Source organism: Nasonia vitripennis (genome assembly GCF_009193385.2).
Source record: "Nasonia vitripennis strain AsymCx chromosome 1 unlocalized genomic scaffold, Nvit_psr_1.1 chr1_random0002, whole genome shotgun sequence".
Classification (NCBI taxonomy): Eukaryota; Metazoa; Arthropoda; class Insecta; order Hymenoptera; family Pteromalidae; genus Nasonia; species Nasonia vitripennis.
Window position 1 is genome coordinate 1,639,172 of NW_022279588.1, and position 25,829 is coordinate 1,665,000.

General features: G+C 37.0%; 1 protein-coding gene across 4 annotated transcripts in view; it reads right to left on the bottom strand.

Annotated features, from left to right (window-relative positions):
- Tomm20 (translocase of outer mitochondrial membrane 20 homolog) overlaps positions 1-19,371 on the bottom strand; it is an 89,050-nt gene extending 69,679 nt beyond the window's left edge. The window contains exons 1-2 of one of the 4 annotated variants that reach the window (XM_031931510.2): positions 19,194-19,243; positions 18,790-18,926 (exon numbers count right to left, since the gene is read on the bottom strand). In XM_031931510.2, coding sequence (XP_031787370.1) covers positions 18,790-18,910 — 121 coding nt within the window. In that variant the 5' untranslated portion in view covers positions 18,911-18,926; positions 19,194-19,243. 4 annotated transcript variants of the gene reach the window in all.
- Between the last annotated feature and the right edge of the window lie 6,458 nt (positions 19,372-25,829).

Below are 25,829 nucleotides of genomic sequence, written 5' to 3' on the forward strand. Positions count from 1 at the left end.
AACTGAGACTCTCCGAAGAAGGCTAGTTGAGACACTTATACAGCCGCACATCGACTACTGTGCTGTGACTATCCTGGACGCGTCTAACGAACAACGAATACGGATACAGAGACTGAGCAATTCGTGTGTGAGATTCATCTTCGGGGTTAGGAGGGATGAACACATCAATCCTTACCGGAGGAGTCTAGAATGGCTTCGCACCGATTCCAGAAGGCTCTACTTTGAGGTCATTCTATTATACAGAATAATCCGGATCGGTGAACCTTCATATCTGGCCTCATTGTTCAATAAACACAAGCAAAGACCCTCCAGTAGGGGAGTTCCCCCGGAACTGAGCATCCCTACCGTGAGTACTGAAACCGGGGCTAGGGCCTTCCAGGTCCAGGGTGCTCGGTTCTGGAACTCTCTCCCTTCTACTCTGCGAAACCTGCCATCTCTCGCCTCCTTCAAGGGGGCACTACGGCGGCACCTGCTGGCCACTGAATCGTGACGACTCTGAGCCCTCTGGCGCTGCATTCTTAATCTTAATCTAGTTTTTAATCTAGTCAGACTCGGCCCTTAGGCCGTAAAAATTCTTTCAATATTATCCCCTCTCATTCTGAGCGTATTAAAAACACACTCGTTTTCGCTCAACCGAATTCTCTTATCTCTCCCACAACTCTCTCCTCTGCGAATTTCTAAGGGGCTTCCTGCGCGACAATTCAATTAAATGCTGTTTTAAGTGCGGAACGGAAGGACATGTAGCGAAAAGTTGCACGAACGCGCTGAGTTGCATTTTCTAAAGAGAAAAGGATGGAGAATCAAAGATTGACCAAGCAGCTGGTATCTATACATGCCCAGCCTACCGAGCTGCATTAAAAGTACTAAAGAACCAACAAAAATGAAGATAATGCAGATAAATCTAAACCACTGTGAGACAGCACAGGACCTACTCATACAGTGTGTCCGCGAGAAAGAGGCAGACGTAGCTATTGTGTGCAAACAATATAAGGATCTAGACGAACCATCGTGGAAAATGGACACTACGGGTAAAGCAGCAATCTGAGCATGTGAAAACGTTGCTTTCTGTGAAAAAATAAAGATTCGTGAAGAAGGATTTATACGGGCTAAGGTAGCAGGTGTCACTGTTTACAGCTGCTACGCTTCACCTAAAGCTCCAATCGAGCAGTTCGAACAACTGCTAGATCGGCTCATACAAGACGCAGTAGGGAAGAAACCAATACTGATTGCAGGCGACTTTAATGCGTGGGCTGTGGAGTGGGGCATAAAGACTAACTATAGAAGACGAGTACTCCTGGAAGCATTTGCTCTTCTGGATTTGATCCTAGTTAACCAAGGATGCACCCACACATTTAAAAGAGGAGACGCAGGGTGTATTGTCGACCTGACGTTTAATAGAAGCAGCCTTATTAGCTCAGTTGATTCATGGACAGTAAGTGAGCACTACACACATAGTGATCATCAGGCCATAGTAATGAAGGTAGGAATACCAAAAAGGGGACCCAGCGCGAGTACAACGACAAATAGAGAGTTGGAAAACGAAAGATTATGATAAGGAGATGTTCCTGTTAGCACTAGAAGAAATGCAACTGTCTGGAACGACGAACAGCAAGGCGGAGCAGGTGACGGTGAACATCACCTGAGCATGTGACGCTGCAATGTCACAAAGAGTGGCATACAGTAGACGACCACCAGTATTCTGGTGGGACAAGAAGATTGCGAATGCACATAGCAAATGCCACTGGACCAGAAGACGAGAACGACAGGCGAGAAAGAAATACTATAAAACTGGAATAGGCCAGAAAATAGTAGATGCCCGCGGACAAGAAATGAAGGACGCTAAAAGGAGTCTTAAGAAGAAAATCCGTGTAAAAAAACGACGGTGCCTTAAGGAATTACAGGATAAGGTCGAACAAGACCCTTGGGGTCGACCATACAAAATAGTAATGAAGAAGATTAAAGGAAGCTACGTGCCCCCTCCAAAATGCACGGAGCTCTTACACCGGGTAGTGACCACGCTGTTTCCCAGGCAACTGGAAGAGCCAAGTGACATCGAAAGAGGTTTAAATGAAAAGGCTATCCCACTGATCACGATTGAGGAATTATTAGCCGCCTACAAAAGGGTAGGAAACAATAAGGCCTCAGGGCCGGATGGCATTCCAAATATTGCGTTGAAGCATGCCATTCATGCTCATCCAGAGGTCTTCGTAGAATGGTACAATACATGTCTAGAAAAGGAAACATTTCCCACAAACTGGTAAAAACAGCGACTAGTGCTTCTGCCAAAAGGAAAGAAACCACCCGAGAAGTCCTCATCATACAGACCACTCTGCATGCTGGATACCCCAGGGAAGATTCTGGAAAGCATTAACTGCGTCAGAATGGATTATTTTATAGAAGAAAAAGGTGGATTAGCGGAACACCAATATGGCTTCAGAAAGAAGCGTTCAACCCTGGACGCAGTTAGTCTAGTGATTGACACTGCACAAACAGCGATAGAGGGGAAAAGATGAAAGGGAGGAAAAAAGAAGTATTGCGCCATAGTTACATTGGATGTCGAAAATGCATTCATTTTGGCCAGATAGAGGATGAAATACATGAGGCGCTCCGGAAGCAGGATGTGCCCTTATATATAAGAAGGATGATGTCCGACTACTTGAAGAACCTCCATTATATGGAAGAGAGGAACTTGAGAGTTATCTTCAAATCAGAGTAACTCCTGAGTCGATTATGACGGCCATGCTGACCTCAGAGGATGGATGGTGCGCAGTCAGCAACTATGCAGTAGACATTCTTAAGAAAGTCAGGAAAGATGACGAAGACAGAAGAAGACGAAGAGGCTGAGTATGTACGTATGTGTGTGTGTGCGACGCAGAAAATGAAAAATGACTATACTGATGTCAACCACATCAACCAGAAGCGAACAAAAGCCTTTCGCCCCCCCCCCCCTCCCCCTTACGAAGCATTGCCTGGCGGTGGTACCACGGGGTTCAGGGGTATAGATGATGGAGCTAGGCACCTTTACCAAGGGTCGATAAAGGCAAAGAGCCTTGACCGCCTATTGACCTCCTAGTAACAGAACGAAAGAATATATACGAAGAAAATTGGCGTGGTGACAATACTCAAAAGGAAGTTTGGAAATCCGCAAAAGATCAAACCCTAGCTGAGTGGCAAAGACGATGGGACTCCAGTGGAAATGGGCGATGGACGCACCGTCTCATGGGTGCTTTCGAGCCTACCTACACCGCTTCAAGATAGAGGATAATACAAATTGCCCAGTATGTTTGGAAACAAACGAAGATGCGGAACATATCTTCTACTGTTCGCGATACGAAATGGAACGAGAGGGACTCGAGCGGTACCTTCAGGCTAGGGTGACCCCTGAGTCAATCATGACAGCTATGCTAGCGTCGAAAGATGGCTGGTGCGCAATAAACAACTACGTAAGGAGTATTATCAAGAAGGTTAGAAATGACGAAGAGGATACAAAGGAAGAACATGGTGAAACAGCTAAGTAAAATTGTTGCTAGACGAAGGCCACTAGGTAATAGATACAAAACGCTCCTCGGACTGATGCAGAGAAACGTAGGTCACAGAGTTGAGCTCTCACTCCCCTGCACGATGCAGAGGAACGTAGGTGTCGGGGTTGAGTCTGTCCAGAGGATGTCCGGTCGATGCTACTTAAAGTAGACGACCGCACAATGCGGCAGCAAGCAGACGGCTGGAAGATGCAGAAGGCAAAAGACGGCAGGACGATGCAGAATGAAGAAGATGAGTTTGATCCTGAACCCCTAATCACCTTGGACATGGATGGGGGATATATGGAAATGTCAAACTTCAAAGTAGAAGCCAAAAAAAGGCTAGTTAACGGGCCCCACGGAAGTATTAGTATATATAGTTGTATATTTTAACGATAGTACCCATGGGGAACCTGTGTCGGAGGGCCACTTGTGCAGAGCTTGCTCTGCCTATGCTACATAAAAGAAAAAAACACACACACTGCCATTCGCACGGACATTTTCTAAAAACGCATGATTCGTACTCCAAACACCTTCAAATGCGTTTTTACTAAGTTTCAGCGAAACTGAAAACTTTACTATTACAAAGCTTCCTCTTAGGAGGAAGCAGAGCTTATTTTTGATTAAATAACGGGATCTAGCAGCTTCACGATCAAAATTACAAATAAGATTTTGGCATTAGATCTTAGATAAGATCTCAAGTAAGATCTCATTTGAGATTTTGCAACAAGGATAGAAATTGCTTTTATGCGTTATGCGTCAAAGAAAGTAAACGGCTCAGTTGGTGGAGCAATGGCTGGTCACGTTAAAGTTCCGGGTTCAAATTTCGATAAGAGATATTTTTGCTCCTTATTATTTGTTTATCGTCTATTTTTCATTTATAAATGTTGTTTTTAGCTTTTTTAATAATATTTAACAATATTTATTATAAATTATGCGATAATCGCTTGATTATCACATGATAATCACATGATAATTTGGTTGAAAATATCACGCGATTATCACGTGATTTTTTCAGAAGGGTTGTTTATTAATAGTATTTGAACTCATCTCTCTATATTATAAAAAAAATTTCGCCGCCGCCGCTGCCGGTTTAGAAATCCCCCCCCCCCTCCTCCCTAATTTCCCCCCTAATTTTTCCTAGCGGCTTTGAAAGTTATGGGGGGAACACAACACCTTTAAACTTCGAAAAAATTGATTTTTTTATTGTTTATTTTGACAGGAAATGTTCCGTAGAACACGCTCCTGAAACCCGTTTATCAAAGAAAAAAAAAAATTTCCCGCAAAGTTACAAGCAAAAAACTAAAACAAAATTTTCATTGTTTTTTCGTAAAATTGCTTATTTTTCATTTTTTGTCTAATACGACTAATAATTTTAATTTTAAATTTTATAAATTTAATCTGAATAAAATTGTTATTGTAAATGTTGAAAATACTATTTTTTTACCGTAGTATATACGTATATTATACTCCGCATACATATTTTAGTAAATAAATTAGTGCGTATAATTAAGATTTTTTACGTTATTTTCGAGAAAAATGTCTAGTTCCGCTTCTTATATAAGGCTCCGATAGATACGTAGGGACATTTATTAGAATTAAAATATCGCGCGCCCGCGCGCCACCTGTGGACAGGTTAGAATCAATGTGTCTGAGAAGGACAGAGCGACAGCAAATATTGCAAAACACAGCTGATATAGTCTTGGGATGTGTTTTACACTGAGTAAACACAGCTAATGTCTTAATACATAAAAAAAGCTGATATTTCTTGAGAGACCTCCTTCTCTAGACCTTCAATTTCAGCAAGAAAGATACAAACTCCAGCAGCGGAAGGAACCTCTGTGGTCAGGAATAGATTGATTGATATCAACATTCTATTTCCTGCTCTCGAGGAACTTTTGATTTGCAAACAATGCCATCGTCAAGTTAAACTTGGTGAATCTGAAGCTAAAGGATTAGGATTCAAGATTAAAATAGTGTGCATTAAGTGTGGTCAGCTGACAGCTATCAAGTCTAGCAGAAAACTTGACGTCTAGAACCATGCTTGGGAGAACAACAGAAGAGCAGTGGTTACTTTTCGTGCTCTTGGATTTGAACACGCTGGTCTATCAACATTTTGTGGGATAATTGACTGCTTGAAACCCATGGCTCAGTCTGCATATGATACAACGAACAATTTAGTGAAGTATGTGAGAAAGTTGCCAAGGACTCTATAAAGACTGCAGTGATAGAAGAAAAAGCCGCTACAGAGACTGGAGCACCCGGATCAAACATTTGGAGGTTAGACAGGTAATTTTCTGCAGTTTTAACTTGAAGATTCTACACAGTGACCAAAAAAAAAGATAGACATAAAGTGATATTATTATCAAGAATAAAATAACCTTTTTATCACATTTATATAAAAATTCATAAAATGCCTTTTTTTGGTTGCAGGTAAGAGAAGACGTACAGAACCCAGAGGTATAAGTGAATATACCTCATAATTGCTGAGAGTCAAGGTCTATGTGCGTGGAACATGGAAAACTTTGTCGCAAAGGATTTGGTAAGCACTAATTTGTTACATTTTCAACAATTTTTATAAACTTTAAAGTTGATTTTCTCTAAATGTTGTTTTTACTGATTTCAGCTCACTTTCCGTAGGATTCCAAGTGAACGCATCATTCTTTTGGGCTCAAACTTAAGGAAGATACTTTGTTCACCTGTAGTTCTGGTATGAATGCAGGGATTTTGATTTGAATGTTTAGAAATGATTTGGTGTTGAAAATACTGCATTTTTTTCTTTTTTTCGCTTAATCTGGCACCTTTTTGTGTATAAAACATTTTCTAAACATTAAAATCAAAATCCCTACATTCATACCAGAACTACAGGTGTACAAAATATCCTCCTTGAGTTTGAGCCCAAAAAAACCATTCGTTCACTTGGAATCCTACGGACAGTGAAAAAGTTCACAAATTCTTGCACCGAGTGCCACAATGGGCCAGCAAGAATAATGAAGGTTTTAGGATGATGAAATTAAAGGTATTTATGCTAAATATATCTATAAAAAATTTCAAATGATTTACTTAAAATTAATGAACTTTTCTCAGAGTTCTTTTTTTCAGGGTTTAACCCGTTATTAACCAAGAGACCCGAAATTTGACTTCTCTTTCAACGCCTTATTTCTTTATGAAATCATCATCAGATTAATGCGGAAATACCATATCTGATGGGATTTTTATCGCTCTTTCCGAGAGCTCAGATGACGATGTAATCCCAATACAAAACGTTTCGTATTGTAAAATTTTTAAAAATTATACGTCTACTCAAAAAAATTAGAAGGAGATCACACATACTTATGGATTGAAAAAGAAAAAATGTATAGTGAAAATTTAGAAAATTATATACTTTTAAGCGATATTGCAAAAAATCTATTTGCCAAAAATCATTCGTCGAACTTTTTGAATTATTCTTCACCGATGAACTCAAAAATCATATCATAAAAGCTACATCTGAAAATGGTTTAGAAATATCAATGGAAAATTTTAATACTTTTATTGGAATTTTATTATTGACATCATATAATATTCAAACATCAACATATGAATACTGGTCTAGTAATCCATTATTGAAATGTGATGTTGTTGCTTCAGCTATGAGCCGTAAACAGTTTCTTGATATAAAATCTAAAATAAAATATTCTAAAACATGTAATCAAACTAGTGTTGATAAAGCTTGGAAGGTTCGTGATCTTATCAACATATTTAGAAAAAATATCCAGCAGTTTGGTTTTTTTTCAACGGCACTTGTTGTGGATGAGATGATGGTGCGATTTTTTGGTCGAACTAGTTTGAAGCAGTACTTACCTTCAAAACCGGATAGATATGGTTTAAAATTTTGGGGACTATGTGATGTTAATGGATATATATTTGATTTAGACATTTACTGTGGTAAGAGAGGTGATGAAAAAAATGAAAAATTGGCTTCATGTGCTCTTGGTTCTACTGTTGTTTTACAAATGGTAAACAAGTTGTTGATGGATGTTTCAAAAAGAAAATTGTGTCAATATCATTTTTACATGGATAATTTTTTTACAAGTCCTGATCTGCTCGTACATTTGATGAAAAACGGTCTAAAGGCAACTGGTACTGTACGACGAAACAGAATAGAAATAAAGCATGAATTTGACAAGAAAGCTGTAAAAGGTTCGTTCAAAGTTCATCATGACAAAAATAGCGGAATGAATTTTATTAGCGTCATTGATTCCAAACAAGTGTCTTTTCTTTCTACAGCGGCTTCTGTCAGTCCTATCAAACCCCTCAAAAGGTATTCATCCGATGTTCGTAATAAAGCAGAAATTCGGTTTCCTTCAGCTTTTGTTGCTTACAATAAATTTATGGGTGGTGTGGCTACCCATGATTTTAGATGCAAAAAAACTGTACCAAAAATAAATTCAAAAAAGTGGACATGGTCAGTTTTTATTCGACTAATACAATCATCCATTGTAAATGCAACGGTTATTTACTATATTTGCAAAGAAGACGGTAAGGTAAAAACCAAAACCATGGCTATGAAAGTTAGCGAGTCATATTTATTGGGTAAGTCAAGAAATTTGATAGAGCATAAATTTGATTCAAAAGCAAGACGAGTTTGCTCTGTAGAAAAGTGTATTTTGCGAACAACACGGTATTGTTTAGATTGTAACGATTGTAACAATAATCGATATACCGGATTTTTATAAAAACAAGTAGGAACAAATCTGAGAATATAAAGAACTCATACCCATACAAACCTATATAATTAGACTGATATATTGGATGTATAATAATCACTGGATATGCAATAAAAATGCTTTAGGATTTTTTACCCGATAGAATGGACATAACGAAAAATTGTATTCCAAAAGAAAGGCTTAGAATTAGTCAATGAACACGAGTGAATTTTTTCAGATATTTTTGAATGATTTTGAAAATGTTCATAAAATGGCCATATCCAAAAATTTTCAAAATCATCCAAACATTTTTGAAAAAATTCACACGTGTTCTTTGACTAATTCTAAGCATTTTTTGTTCAACAAAATTTTTTCAATAAGTCTATGCTTATCGAGTAAAAAATCTAAAAGCTTATTATTACATTTTTGGCTACAACCGGCTGTTCTGGTGTCCGCCATCTTGAATCTGGATAAACCAATTATGCTACCATGTAGTATTGGCATGTATGCCACCAGATACAGAGTTTCAACCCGATCGGAATACGTAATCGTGGCGAAAAATTACGATCATTTCGGGAAAAATTTTCAAAAATCACGTTTTTTTTTTGTTTAAACAAATGTAGTTCAAAATTGGTTGCTCGAATCGCAAATCTGGTGCCAGATTCGAAAAGAGCGATAAAAATCCCATCAGATATGGTATTTCCGCATTAATCTGATGATGATTTCATAAAGAAATAAGGCGTTGAAAGAGAAGTCAAATTTCGGGTCTCTTGGTTAATAACGGGTTAAAGGTGTTGTGTCTCCTTAAGTGCGTGCGTTTGAGTGTGATTAACCCTTTTACCCTCTCCTACGCCCGTTTAAACCTAATTATTATGATCTATGTGTTTATCCGAAAACCCCTCCCAAAAAATAGGTCTAACTTCTATTTTGAATAAATTATCTTTTCACATAGATCCTATGATTTTCCCTATAATGTTTCCTTACGGAGATATAAGATGGAATCCAATGTTTAAACAAAATCATAACAATGATAAAAATGTATCTCCTTTGTAATATTTTTCATATCGATTATAGGCCTATATCAAAATTTAGTTATATTTTATATTTTGGAAGATTAACTCAAAAGTATATTATTCAAGCTTATATTATATAGAATATTGTAGACTGAATTTTTTAAGATATAATCAGAAAAAATTACGTGTTGAATGTTATCAAGGTCTTGTTGATCATGTAACAAAAAGTGTGCTTAACAATAATAAAAATTTTGAAAATAACGAAAGATCAAATTATATAAGAAGTTATAGATACATGCACTAAAGTTTTCTTGATTCAATGGCTATAATGCGAAAAATAGGCAGCTCACTGGATATATTTGTTACGATAACAACTAATCGAAATGGCTTGAGTTGAAAACAGTACTAAAAAAAGATCCACCAAGAACTTTATTTATTTATTTATTTATTGTTCAACAGGCGAAACGCCCTTTACAAAAGAAAAAGAAAATAAAATGATAGTAATACAAAGCGATGAGTTAGACAGATGTACAAGGAATAAATTGGGTGAGCTAGTATAGCTCCACAGAATACAGAAAGTCAAATCACATAGTTAATAAGCTAAGGATAAAGACCGAACTGTTGATTTAAATAATATAACAGATTCGCTACATTGAATACTTTGCGGATGTGAGTTCCACTGACGCTTCATACGATTAATAGAGCTATAAAAGCCCAGATTCGAGGTAAAGGTGCTTTCATTCAGGTCTCTAAAATTTCTAATTGGATAAGCGGCCGTCCTACTAACAAAAAGACCACGCAGGTTCTCACAGTTAGTGAGCCCTCGAACGATCTTATACGTCATCACACAGTCGAACTGATAAAGGGTAGAGTCAACCGTTGGAATGTCGCACTCCGGAGGACGCCAGATCTGAGGACAGTACAAAAAATGAGGTAGAACTAGAGATCTGAAAAGGTAAATAATTGCGGAGGAGCCCGAGAAATCAATGGTTGATCGTTTGATAAAACCAAGCATGCGGAAGGACCTGGAGACCACGGCATCGATCTGCTGGGAGAACGTCAATCTCGAGTCCAAGATTACACCTAAGTCCTTGATCGACTCAACTCTGGGCAGAACGACACCGTCAATGCTGTAGTCGAACAACAGCGGGGATCTGCTTTTGCAGAACGAGATTACAGAGCACTTACTAACATTAAGAGATAAGTCGTTGTCGATCGACCACGCAGAGAGAGAATCCAGGTCCCTCTGAAGTCTAGCGGCATCCTCAACAGAGGAGACCTGCATAAAAATCTTAACATCGTCAGCATACATTAAAACTTGCGCAGATTCGATCTTCGGTACAAGGTCGTTGATATAAATGCAGAATAGGAGTGGCCCCAAGTGGGAGCCCTGAGGAACACCCGACGTTACACGCTCAGGAGATGAGACCACCCCATTGACTCTGACTGCTTGCGATCGGTCAGTTAGATAGGAATGTAGGAGATCAAAGAGTTTGCCGCGCAAACCACAGCTTCGATATAAGTCGCTTGTGGTTAACAGAATCAAAAGCTTTCGACATATCAGTATAAATAGCATCAGTTTGAATGCGGCTACATAAAGATTCGGACAAAAATCATTAAATACTAAGCCACGTTATAGAGGACACTTCATAGGATATATTTACAAACTTACAGCAATTTCTAGAAATATTAATTTTTTGAGTGAACTACCTTAATGTGTATCGGATTTGGTAGTATTTTACCATTAGAAGTTTTTCTGTGCTCATCAATCCTTGGTTTTAAGGTGGGTCTGGAGAGGTAAAAGTGGGGTGGGGGTCGCAGCGAAATCTTCGGTTTTGACTATTGTGCGTGTGCTGTGGACGCAAATGGTCAATGTACTAGCCTTGGCTAAAAACATTTATCCATGCGTGCGAGCGCACGGAAAAAAAATTACTTTATGTTCGACTCGTCATTGCTCGAGCTAGCCTTAACTAAATGACTTGAAAAAAATTGTATAATAACCGTGAATATACGTAGTTTCATATTATGTGATCACAATTAGCTCAAGCTGTTGTTTGAACGAATGAGAAATACAAAATCAGAATTAAACTTTTAATATGTTAGGTTTTCCGTTCAATCAACAAAAGTCTGTTACAAATTTTCGGAATTGTTAAATAATTGCCCATTGCGTTAAACGACATATAGTGATAAAGGTATCTGGAAAGTTTCAAGCCTCTACATGCAATAGATCAAAAGTTATAAACATTTGAAGTTGAGAATCGAGTGCACGCGAGCGTGAAGTTAGGTCGCTTCACTCGCATGCAGTAGGCGCTTAGTATAGCCATTGTGGCACTCTATTCTTTCCGGCTCCATTTACGGTTTGGTCTTTTTCTCATTGAAATAGCCGGTAAACTGAATTTTTAAGGGTACTAATCGATTCAGCATGCCATTCTCTTGCTAAAAGTATGTTTTTTTTTTCACTGACCCATTATTTTAAGCATATAAAAAAAACGATCTGAATCTCAAATTTTGCTGTCATCCCATAAGAGGAGAGCGTTTCCAATGTTAATGTTTTTGTTAATATCTCGGTAACGGATCGATCAATCGATCTGAAATTTTCACAGGTCGTGTGTAATGCATAAAGGGAAAGATATATACTCATTTGGACAGATTCTCATTACTTTGTTATATCTCTGGACCATCCTTAAATTTCTTTTAGTTTGACCAATGTAAGTGGCTGAACAACTATTGCATTGAAATTCATAAATAACATTAGTTTGGCTCCATTTGTACAAAGTATCTTTACCAAACCTTACAATATTATTTAACTGATGTGTCATTAACGAAACAGTGTGTAGGCCATATTTTTTAAACGTCGATTTACAAGCATAGAACAAATTTTCGTGAAATGGTAAAGAAACTAATTTGTTGGTATCGTACTCTGTGCAAAAGTTTATGTATTATTCATGGAAAAATTTATTTTTCTCTCGCGATAATGGATACAAAATTCAATAAAGTGTAACGGATAATTATTGTTAATTAACATATGTTTAACTATAGAAATATGGTCAGTATGAAAAGAGTCATAAGAGAGTAATATTGCTCTGTCTACACAGTTATAAACTATACTACGTTTAAGTTGTTTAGTATGGTTAGAGAATTAATTTAAAAATCTACCCAAATTTGTAGATTTATTGACCAATGTGTAATAAATAATACAGTTCACACATAGCACGAAACGTTTGAGAAACGTTTCTCAAACGTTGTATTTGAAACCTTGAAACGTTGAACCTGACGTTTCTCAACGATTCAGATACGTTTCTAAAACGTAAAAATGTCCGCTTTTGTTGAAAAAGTTACGTTGACAGAACGTTAATGAAACGTTTCTTAGGTTTGAATTTAGTAAAAAATATTAAAAGTAATATCTTTCTACGATCACCTTCCCCGAGAATTCCCACCCTACCTCCCTAAATGCTACACTTTTCGATGTAGACACCAGAGCACTACTTCTCTTGTGGTTTACAAGACGTCACCTAGATGATGGCCGTGTAACTGTAAAACGTTTCCGAAACGTGTATAAACTTGTATAAACAAAAATTGTTATTTTGTTCTCCGAAACGTATTAAAAGCGTTGTTGAAACGTTTTTTAATCGTTGTGAGCAACATTTCAGAAACGTCGCTACAACGCTTGAAAAACGTTGATATTTCCGGACGAACATTTTTTTCTAAGTTGTTGGAAACGTTTCTAAAACGTTTTACAGTTATACGGCCATCATCTAAGTGGCGTCTTGTAAATGTAGCGTTCTAAAAACGGTTAAAAAACGTTTTTAAAACCTGTTGTAAAAAGTTATTATGACGTTTATATGACGTTTTATAATGGTTTTAAAAACGTGCATAAATAGTACATTACGATACGTGTGACTTAAATGGTTCTTTTTTACACGGCGCTTAGCGCCCTCGCTGCGCTCGGGTGCTAACTGGGCCATGTAAAACTGAACCATTTAAGTCAAGAGTATCGTATAAAATTGTATAGCACAGACTGCTAAAATCCGCAAGTCTCGCCTATTCGTCGCTAAAGTAGTCCTTATTTGTACCGTGAGGTTAGCGCACGAGCGTAGCGAGTGTGATAAACACGGAGCAAAAAAGTACTGCTTTAGTCACAGATAGGCGTGACTTAACAGCGGATTTTAGCCACACTGTTCTATAAATGTTTGTAAAACATTTTTAAAAATTTTAATAAAAATTATTTAAACAATTTAAATAAAATATTTAAATAAGACTTAAATGTAAAATAGTTGCCAAAATTTGAAGTACCATCCAGATGGTACTTCCAATTCTGGCAACCGATTTTCATTTAGATGCGATCTTAACATTTTATATAAATTGTTTAAATAATTTTTATTAAAATTTTTAAAAACGTTTTACAAACATTAAAAACGGTATAATGGTTTAGAGTAAAACGTTTTTTTAACGTTTTATAATGGTTCTGTGCTATCAGGATTACTTCTTTGGGAAAGTATAAATCGTTACTCTTATACTTTTGAAGAGTTCAAAAAGAATAAAAGTTACAGTTTATTCTTTTGTAAAGAATAAAACGTACAGTTTATTCTTTTGTAAAGAATAAAACGTACAGTTTATTCTTTTGTAAAAAATAAAACAGTTTAATATTTTGCAAAGAATAAATAGTGCGGTTTAATCTTTTGCGAAGAATAAAATTTCAGCCTACCATTTTAAAAGAATAAATCGCACAATTTATTCCTTTCTAAAGATTAAATCTCACAGTTTAATCTTTTGAAAAGAATAAAATTTTCCTTCAACATTTCCAAAGAATAAATATCGAGTTTTATTCTTTACCAAATGATTAAATGATATTATTTATTCATAATTTGAATGGCCTGCATTAATTTAATTTGATGCATCAGGACATTGTTACGTAGGGTTGTCGGGAAGTATGCGCATGTGACAACATTTAAATTACTATTAAATAATATCATTTAACAATAAATGTTTATGTATAATTATTCTTTTTGTTAATATTAAGAACAACGATCTATTCTTTTAATTATAGGAATACATTTTATTCTTTAATAAAGATAAAATCGCTCTATTCAATGTTTTGGTAAAGAATAAACCTCAACATTTATTCTCTTGAAATGCCCCTGGTAAAATCGGTAACCCACTTAATGGCCAGTTCTTGGAATGGAATCTAAGAACTAGGCAGTTTTCTTTGCTACTTCTTAGGCATATCAGAGGAAAATTTGATTTTTTTGCTAAAGATTAAACCGCGCGATTTATTCTTTGCAAAAGATTAAACCGCACGATTTATTCTTTAAAAAAGATTAAACCGCACGATTTATTCTTTAAAAAAGAATAAACTGTAACTTTTACTTTTTTGTACTCATCAGAAGTAATGATTTATACTTTTCCAAAGAAGTAATCGAAACATTTATTCTTTCCAGCACCTTTTTTTTAGACACTATATAGGAAAATATAAATCGTAGTCTATATTTGTTGGCGTATGGAACTTTTAATAAATAATTAGGATAAATAGAATTGTATAAATGGAATGTATAATTATTTTGTATAACTTTATCTGTGCAGCTTATTTAACATAGTATATTTCACAAATAAACTTTAAATAAGAAAGGCACACATTTTGACTAGTGCAGTACCGGTAGAAACTCCTCAAACAGGATAGGTACACTAATCAGTGGAAGCTTTGTTTTGACTAGAATGTACCTCATTGCAAGGGGTCAGGTAGGGTTGTATTGTATTTATAGTTGAAATCAGAAATTTGCATCCTGACTACTGCGCCACTTGGATGTTGCGGAGACGCCTCTGACCAACAGTCCCTTCTTATTTATGGTTTATTCATGAGTTTGCTGTAGAAGCTATACGTATAAACTTACATAAGATAATGGTTATACACCCTAGTGGAAATAAATAATGTAATAAAGTGTAATAAAATATAAGAAAATGTAACAAACTGTACCATTTTGTACATTTTTGTTGGATTTCAGACCTTTTTTTACGTTTTATTACAGTTTGCTACATTTTATTACATTTTGAAACGTTTTATTACAATTTATTACAAATCCATTGATCCAGGATTTCAACTGAATTGTCTCATTTAATGTTAAATGTACATTTTTTTGTATTTATTTAACTAGTATTATAGTCAGAGACCATGAGCAATATTATGAGGGGTTAATAATGTTCGTTACACATTAATTTTCAATTACAAAAAATTTGAATAATATTGTAATGTTATGCTTTGTAATACATAGGTGAATAAAATGAAATCGCAATTCCCATAAGAGCTGGTATAAATTAATCGCAAAATGAAAACATTCATATCATTGGTTCTATCCCATGTAGCATTTTGAAAATTTATATGAGTATTCCTGGGACACAAACTAACCCTGATACAAATACAAGATCTGAATTTATCTTAAAGTTAGATATAGGCTATGTAACTACCACCAACAGCGCCAATTTTTGCGGTCAAAATTGGCAAAACCAAGGTCCTAAACAAAAACTTGTAAATAGTATATTACGATACGTGTGACTTAAATGGTTCTTTTTTACACGGCAAAGTTAGCACGCTAAGCGCCATGTAAAACTGAACCATTAAAGTCAAGAGTATCGTATAAAATTTTATAGCACAGACTGCTAAAATCCTCAAGTCTCACCTATATGTGACTAAAGTAATCATTATTTGCACCGTGAGGTGAAATGGTAAAGAAACTAATTTGTTGGTATCGTACTCTGTGCAAAAGTTTATGTATTATTCATGGAAAAATTTATTTTTCTCTCGCGATAATGGATACAAAATTCAATAAAGTGTAACGGATAATTATTGTTAATTAACATATGTTTAACTATAGAAATATGGTCAGTATGAAAAGAGTCATAAGAGAGTAATATTGCTCTGTCTACACAGTTATAAACTATACTACGTTTAAGTTGTTTAGTATGGTTAGAGAATTAATTTAAAAATCTACCCAAATTTGTAGATTTATTGACCAATGTGTAATAAATAATACAGTTCACACATAGCACGAAACGTTTGAGAAACGTTTCTCAAACGTTGTATTTGAAACCTTGAAACGTTGAACCTGACGTTTCTCAACGATTCAGATACGTTTCTAAAACGTAAAAATGTCCGCTTTTGTTGAAAAAGTTACGTTGACAGAACGTTAATGAAACGTTTCTTAGGTTTGAATTTAGTAAAAAATATTAAAAGTAATATCTTTCTACGATCACCTTCCCCGAGAATTCCCACCCTACCTCCCTAAATGCTACACTTTTCGATTTAGACACCAGAGCACTACTTCTCTTGTGGTTTACAAGACGTCACCTAGATGATGGCCGTGTAACTGTAAAACGTTTCCGAAACGTGTATAAACTTGTATAAACAAAAATTGTTATTTTGTTCTCCGAAACGTATTAAAAGCGTTGTTGAAACGTTTTTTAATCGTTGTGAGCAACATTTCAGAAACGTCGCTACAACGCTTGAAAAACGTTGATATTTCCGGACGAACATTTTTTTCTAAGTTGTTGGAAACGTTTCTAAAACGTTTTACAGTTATACGGCCATCATCTAAGTGGCGTCTTGTAAATGTAGCGTTCTAAAAACGGTTAAAAAACGTTTTTAAAACCTGTTGTAAAAAGTTATTATGACGTTTATATGACGTTTTATAATGGTTTTAAAAACGTGCATAAATAGTACATTACGATACGTGTGACTTAAATGGTTCTTTTTTACACGGCGCTTAGCGCCCTCGCTGCGCTCGGGTGCTAACTGGGCCATGTAAAACTGAACCATTTAAGTCAAGAGTATCGTATAAAATTGTATAGCACAGACTGCTAAAATCCGCAAGTCTCGCCTATTCGTCGCTAAAGTAGTCCTTATTTGTACCGTGAGGTTAGCGCACAAGCGTAGCGTGTGTGATAAACACGGTGCAAAAAAAGACTACTTTAGTCACAGATAGGCGTGACTTAACAGTGGATTTTAGCCACACTGTGCTATAAAGAATTTTTTTCTTAGGCTAGGTAGTGCTGTTAGAGTCTACACATTTATATTTTTTAACCATGCTCAAATTTAACAAACAATAAGAAATATGATATGCTTTATTAAGAATCTGTAAAATAATCACAATTTTCATCTAATTGTTTAATTATTTAAATACAAAAAATGCAGTAATTAATACTTTGAAGATATAGTTAATTAGTTATGAATTTGATGGATTTTTATAAGGGACCGTCTCAGGGACAGCACTGTGACAGACGATGGTAGAAGGTGCAAAGTTTTTGCAAAGCACATGAGCTTTTTGTACCATTGACGGTTGATGGTCGACGGTAAACGGTACAAAAAGCTCTCCAGCTTGGTGACGTTACCGTTGATTGTCGACAGTAAACAGTAAACGGAGCAACCACGATATTTTGGTACCAATGGTAGACATTGAATATTGGACGGTGCAGTTTTCATGCACGCTACCTATATTTGACTTGTGGGGACAGAGTGATTATTGCTTTAGCACAATGATAGTTGTGCAAACACTTTTATACATACACTGTGTTTTAAAAATCACTAAATTGTATAATATATATATACAGATATACAGTGAAACATAAAAAAATGTATACGTGTCATACACCTTGTAGAGAAGCTGCATGTTTTATATAGATTCAAAAGTGCTCTTCATTGCCCGGTACTAAAGAAAATCTGAAGTAGTGAATGCTGATTTAGAATGTTGGTCTTCGAAGTTGTATTACACCTAATCGAACTAATATCACAATTGCTTAAGTGAAGATACATAAACATAAGTCACGGTGTATGTATAAAAGTGTCCGCACTGCCATTGTGTTAAAGCAATAATCACTCTCTGACGACACACAGTAAAAATAATAAAGCCTAACCTGTACTTCTTTTCGCTTATACAGTACATATAGATCTTGGGCTACTAAGTATACGCTCTTTTTGTACCGCACGCGAAGTCCTTCAGGTACACCTACCCTATCGTTCACCGTTCACCGTTCAGCGTCTACCGTACCCAAATATCGTGGTTGCTCCGTTTACCTTTTACCGTTCATCGTCTACCGTACCAAAATATCGTGGTTGCTCCGTTTACCGTTTACCGTCGACGATCAACGGTAAACGGCACCAAGTAGGAGAGCTTTTTGTACCGTTTACCGTTTACCGTCGACCGTCGACGGTACAAAAAGCTCTCGTGCTTTGCACAAACTTTGCACCGTCTACCGTCGACCGTCGACGGTGCTGTCCCCGAGACAGTCCCTTTTTATCTTTTTTGCTACAAAAGATTCACATTTCAACTACAATCAAGCCACATGGCTTATTTTTATCAGATTGATGTTATATAAAAAAGCATTTGCTGCAACACATTTTTAATTTTTTCCCATCATTTTGAGACACAGTTTTACGAAATATAAGTATAACCACATATTAAAAATGTTTTTTAAAATCTGAATCAATGCATTCTAAATAAGAAACCAGCAAATGATAAATTTTTATCTTCATTATTGATCCATTCCCATTGTTTTATAATATAATTTCAATATTCGTCTTACGTTCACGCAATTTCTTTTTAAAATCAGGATCATTTCGCCGTTTCTGATCAAAGTAAAAACAATAGCCAACAAATATTCCTGCAACACCTACGGCAAGACTAACTGCAGTTTTGGAAATCATGATTTACTTCACTTTACTGAAATATTAAAATAATTATATAAATACACACTATGTGTGTGGATATAATACACATACATACACACACACACACGCGCGCATATGTGTGTGTGCGCGTAACACATATGTTATGATAATTACATAGTTTAACATAAATTATTATTATAATGAATATATTAATATATATGTAAAGTATATATATATATATATATATATATTATAAATCATTAATCGTTAATCAAGTTTATAAAAAACGCATAAAAAGTTTTTCATTTAAAATACAGACTCAGAAAGACCAGTAAACCTGAATGAACGGAACTAATAATAACGAAAATAGACTTCCTATTCGCACGTCCAACTAAAAGTAGCACATCTGGTGGCAAACTTCGGAAACGCTGATAAGACAAGTTATAATAAGCAGACGACAAAAGATAGTAAACAGCGCCCATAACCTCATAAAAATAAAATCGGAGCTGTAGGACTGTGAGAGTTTTTAGTGTGATTTTGAATAAAAAATAAAAGTTTTCAATTTGGGATGATACAAAAAATAAAAAAACATTGACTAGGAAGTGCGTTATACCAGGATGCACACCATATGCAACCTTAGGCATACTCGTGCATCGATTTCTAAAAGAGGAACCTCTACTATTAAAGTGGCTAGAGAGCAGAGGCACTAAAGCATATAAATAAATACATTGCATTTCAAGCAATATCGTAGACAAAGAGCAGAATATTTATCTACAATATTATTAGAACTGCAACATCCACATAACAATACCTATATGCTTTGAATTTAACAGCCTGCATCCTTCTTCAAAGGGCTGCAGGTCGACTGCCCCCGTTCACATACTTTATCAATTCAAAGATTTCAACGATTACCCGTGTCATTTTTGTTACGACTTGTGTTAAACTTACATTAACATATCTTCCAATTCAATTATAAACAAGTTTGAACTTGCCTCCATATACCACATGACCTTATTATAACTTTCAACCGCGACGGTGCTGCCACCTCGCGGGGCTTGGACGTCCGAATAGAGGAACTGAATGTCTGAATCTTTAATTCTTCAATCTTGGGCAGCGTTGGATACCAGATGTGCAGAAACGCACCCGATAGCTAACTTCAGACCGCACTGACATTCGGCTATGAAACTATAGCATATAAACATTCGCCGTTGCGCGTGATACGGGATTGATCGGAAAAATTGTATTGACTATTAATTGATATAATACACAAAGTACAGGAATAAGAATTATAACAATATAAAAGGAATTTCTTAAAATGAACTTTCCAATGAAAATAGACAATATAACCTCTTCTACACTTTTATCTAAAACTAAAGCTCCCAAACCCACCTACCCTGCCCAGAGCGCGTTTGATAAAAAGAAAGTCAAAAAATCGGGGGGAGGCGAGCGACTACAAGAAACAAATCTAAATTCGAAGTCCTTGAACCCAACTACCCCACGTGATGTGTGTTTTAATCGTGTTTTAAGGGGATTCTTTTGCAAAAATAAGTCGGTACATCGGCGGAAGGCAAGCGACTGCATGCAACAAAACTAACCGAAGCTTCCAAACCCACCTACCCTGCTTGCAGCGCATTTTATAATAAAACACGTTGGCACATCGAAGGGAGACGAGCGACTACGAGCTACGGATCTTACACCAATTAAAGCTCCCACGGCAAGAAACAAATCTAAAACCAAGTGCTAAAACCCGCCTATCCTACTCGCGATGAGTTTAATAATTAAATACGTCGGCACATCAGAGGAAGGCAAGCAAATCTATAACCGAAATGCTTAAATTTACCTTCCCCACGTACATCGAGTTTTAAAAAATTACGTCGGCACATCGAAGGGTGGAAAAGGGTGAAATTTTAAAACCAAAGTTAAAAAACCTATCTACTCCACGCACCGAGATTCTTTATTGTAGCTTTGTTTTAAAAAATATGGCACATTAAGGGAGGCGAGCGAGAGCGAGAAATGATGTTCCGTTGCTTGCCTTTCTCCGATGTGCCATCGTATTTTTTTTTAAGATATAGGGGAGAGAGGGGTAACATATATGTCATATCTCACCAAAACCAACATTTGGACCGTCGGACTTTTCTGTAAGCGACGGTTATGCGTTTAAGGCCAGAGAATCAAAAATTCTCGAAAACTTTCTGTAACTTTTAAACGTCAGGAAAAGTGTGACCACGCCAGTGTGTCTATAGGATTGCCTCATACCTCGGGCAATTTTATAAATTTGATGCTTTGTTAAAACTGTAGAGGGATTTATATAGTGTCCATTTAGAGAGCTAAACATTTGTGTATAACTGCTTTAAACCAAGTTTTTAAAACCCAATCATTAAATTTTTTATTTGCATGTAACAGTTTTAAACTACAAAGCGACAAAAAAAGCGTACAAGTAGTCCCCCTCAACCCAACTGCTTTATGAAGAATCTCGGCACATGTAGACATTGGTTTTATCGTATTAAACTGAACGCAATTGGTTTTAGATTTTTTTCTTGCCATGGGAGCTTTAATTCATGTAAGATTTGTAGCTCGCAGTCGCTCGCCTTGCTTCATTGTGCCAACGTATTTTATTATGAAACGCGCTGCAAGCAGAGTAGGTGGGTTTGGGAGCTTTGGTTTTACCCTACTGAAAAAAATCAGATGACAATCAACTGATAATCAGCTGATAATCAACTGATAATCAGCTGATAATCGGCTGATAATCATGCCAAAACGTCAGCTGATTATCAGGTGATTTCGGCTCAGTATTTTTAATAAAGCTGATAGTTATAAATATGCGTTTATGTGAGATAAAATGTTGATGATAATCAGGTGATAATCATTAAAAATTTGTAACCTTTAATATATTTATTATAAATTGTTTAAAATAGGTTAATTTATAAATTTCAAATAATGAGGGCCAGTACTGGTGTTACCATCAGGATGATAACACGAAAACTCTAGCTGTAAGCTCCAAAATTTTTATTTTTTAACAATTAAAACAAAATTTGTTTAAATTAAATTATTGAAAAACAATAATATTGGAGTTCACAGCCAGAGTTTTCGTGTTATTATCCTGATGGTAACACCAATACTGGCCCTCATCATATATATCTATATATATATATACATATAGTTAATAATATATTTATATATATATATATACAGTTAATAATATATATAAATATATTTTATTAACTGTATTTTGACACTTGGTTGAAAATTGTGTCTACTAGATGACTAAGTGTTCTTTTTCTCTTTCTCGAAAGAGATAACGGAGACGCGGGTTACTTAAAGGCCGCGACTTGACAAGGCGGCAGGCTTCTAAGGAAGCCGTCAGATCCTTACTGAGGAGTCCAATCTAACGGTGGGACGAAACGCTGAGATTTTTATTTATTTTTTAAGGGTATGCCTGTTCAAGATCTCAAATTTAAGAATAAACAGTGTCATATCCTATTATTTCAAAATTAATTGTGCTCGTATGTCTGCTTCCTGCCGCATCGTCCGGTCGTCTACTTCGAGCAGCATCGACCGGCCATCCTCTGGACAGACTCAACCCCGACACCTACGTTCCTCTGCATCTTCCTCAGCTCAGTTACCTACGTTCCTCTGCATCAGTCCGAAGAGCGTTTTGTATCGATTACCTAGTGGCCTTCGTCTAGCAACAATTTTACTTAGCTGTTTCACCATGTTCTTCCCTTGTATTCTCTTCGTCATTTCTAACCTTCTTGATAATACTCCTTACGTAGTTGTTTATTGCGCACCAGCCATCTTTCGACGCTAGCATAGCTGTCATGATTGACTCAGGGGTCACCCTAGCCTAAAGGTACCGCTCGAGTCCCTCTCGTTCCATTTCGTATCGCGAACAGTAGAAGACATGTTCCGCATCTTCGTTTGTTTCCAAACATACTGGGCAATTTGTATTATCCTCTATCTTGAAGCGGTGTAGGTAGGCTCGAAAGCACCCATGAGACGGTGCGTCCATCGCCCATTTCCACTGGAGTCCCATCGTCTTTGCCACTCAGCTAGGGTTTGATCTTTTGCGGATTTCCAAACTTCCATTTGAGTATTGTCATCACGCCAATTTTCTTCGTATATATTCTTTCGTTCTGTTACTAGGAGGTCAATAGGCGGCATACTTGAAATAACACACACTGCATCTTCTGATACTGTTCGGTAGGCAGAAGCGACCCGCAATGCACCTCTCCTATAAACTGTTGACAGCTTTCGTGCATAGGACTCTACCAACATAGCGTCCGCCCATATTGGAGCACCATATAACATAATTGATGTAGTTACATTGGCTAGGAGTAACCTTCGGCCCTGCGTTGGCCCACCTACATTTGGCATTAGTCGCGATAGTGCAGCACCGACTTTTGCTGCCTTATTTCTCGTCCTCTCAAGATGCTGCTTAAACATTAGTCTGGCGTCTATGGTGATTCCCAGGTACTTAATGGTCGGCTGAGAGTCTATTTCATGTCCGTCCACAGACAGCGTTATTGTCTCTATTTTCTTACTACTAGATATAAGGATAGCCTCCGTTTTATGGCTAGCAAGCTCAAGTCCAGTTTGCTTTAGCCAATCGTGGATTATACTTACTGCCTAAGTAGCGATTTTGTCACCTCTTCCTTTTGCTTTGCTACTACCACTACTGCAATGTCATCTGCAAACCCTACAACTTTTGCACCTTCGGGTAGCTCTAGCCTAAGTACGCCATCGTACGTGATGTTCCACAATAGTGGGCCGAGCACTGACCCTTGTAGGACCCCTCCGGTTACTTGATAGGTTTTCGTGCCGCTCTCTGTGTCATACAAAAGGGTTCTATCTTTCAGGTAGTCATCCACATAATCCTTCTTATATATGCGGGTACCTCTTTTTTCCGCAGTGCCTCCTGTATCTTGCCCCAGCTGGCTGAGTTAAACGCATTTTTAACATCCAGTGTAATAATAGCCCAGTACTTCTTGGATCATCCTTTCCATCTTTTTCCTTCTATTGCAGTTCTAGCGGAGTCAACTACTAAGCTTACGGCATCAAGAGTGGAGCGTTTTTTTCTGAAGCAGTATTGATATTCCGCTAGTCCGCCTGGTTTTTCAATGACTTGGTCAATTCTTACGCTGATTATGCGCTCTAACATCTTGCCTGGGGTGTCCAGCATGCAGAGTGGTCTGTATGAGGCAGCTTCTCCAGGTGGCTTATCTCCTTTTGATAGTAGCACCAGGCGTTTCTTCTTCTCGTTCTTAGGAAACGTCCCTTCTTCGAGACATGAATCGTACAAGTCCACAAAGACATCGGGGCGTACCTGTATAGCTTGTTTCAATGCAATATTAGCTATGCCATCTAGGCCTGGAGCCTTGTTGTTTCCAATTCTTTTGCATGCAGATAGTAATTCCTCTGTGGTGATTGTTGGAATGATTTTGTCATTTGCCTTCGCTTCAGGAATAGCTGTTACTTCCAGTTGAAGGGGAAACAGTGTGGTCACAATACGTTCCAGCAATTCCGGGCTTTTTGGAGGGGGGGACATAACCTCCCTTTATCTTCTTCATTACCACTTGGTACGGTCGGCCCCAGGGGTCCTGCTCAACCTCGTCCTATAACTCTTTCAGGCACCGTCGTTTATTCTCTCCGATTTTCCTCTTGAGTATCCGTTTAGCATTCTTCATTTCTTTATTTAGGGCGTCTACTATTTCTTTTCCACGACCAGTCTTGTAGTATTTCTTCCTAGCCCGCTGTTCCCGTCTTCTGGTTCGATGACACTCTTTGCGTGCCGCGTCGATTTCTTTATCCCACCAGTATATTAGCGGTTGTCTATTGTTGGAAGTTTTCGTTGGCATTGTTGCGTCACAGGCTCGGGTAATATTTCCCATTATCTGCACGACCTTATCATTCGCAGATCTAGACAGCTTTATTTCTTCTAGAGCCATCAGGAATGTCTCCTTATCATAATCCTTCTTTTTCCTACCGACTCTTTTTGTCGTTGCCCTCCCGTTAGATCTCTGTTTTAATATTCTTATCTCCATTATTATCGCTTGGTGGTCATTGTTTGTGTAATGATCGCTCACTATCCACGATCTAACTAAGCCAATCAGGAAGCTGCTGACAGACATGAGATCTATGATGGACCCTGCGTCTCCTCTTTCAAATGTGAAGGAACATCCCTGGTTAACTAAAACCAAGTCAAGGAGGGCGAATGCTTCCAACAGCGCTTGTATTGATATTCCGCAAGTCCGCCTGGTTTTTCAATGACTTGGTGCATTCTAACGCCGATAATGCGCTATAAGATCTTGCCCGGAGTGTCCAGCATGCAGAGTGGTCTGTATAAAAAAGCTTCTCCAGATGGCGTATCTCCATTTGGTAGTAGCACTAGGCGTTGCTTCTTCCGGTTCTTAGGAAACGTCTCTTCTTCAAGGCATGAGTTGTACAAGTCCACAAAGACATCGGGGCATGCCTGTATAGCTTGTTTCAATGCAATATTGGGTATATACTATCCAGGCCTTGTTCCTAAACCTACCAAAATTCCTAAACCTACCAAACTCACACAGCTAGAGAGTTGGTTTTACCCAAAAGTAAGAGTTTGATTGAGGGACTCTTGCTAAATTATTCTCCATAGATGATATTATCATCTTAGTTAATATTATCCTCTCTCTCTGGCTCGCCTCCCTTTGATATGTCGACGTTTTTAAAAAGATATTTTGTTAGTCAATCTCTTTTTCCTTGTTAAAAATAATTGCATTAAATTCCACATTAAATTTTATGTTATAATTTTAAAATGTTTAAACGTTAAAACAACAATATAAATGCAATAAAACGATAAAACCCCTTTTACACTATATGTACTGGAATTGTAAAATATGTTAATTACGCTTCAACCTATATACTATAAGGGGTTTACGGGGTCGCTAATTACAAATCTGATGATACAAATCTAAGATTT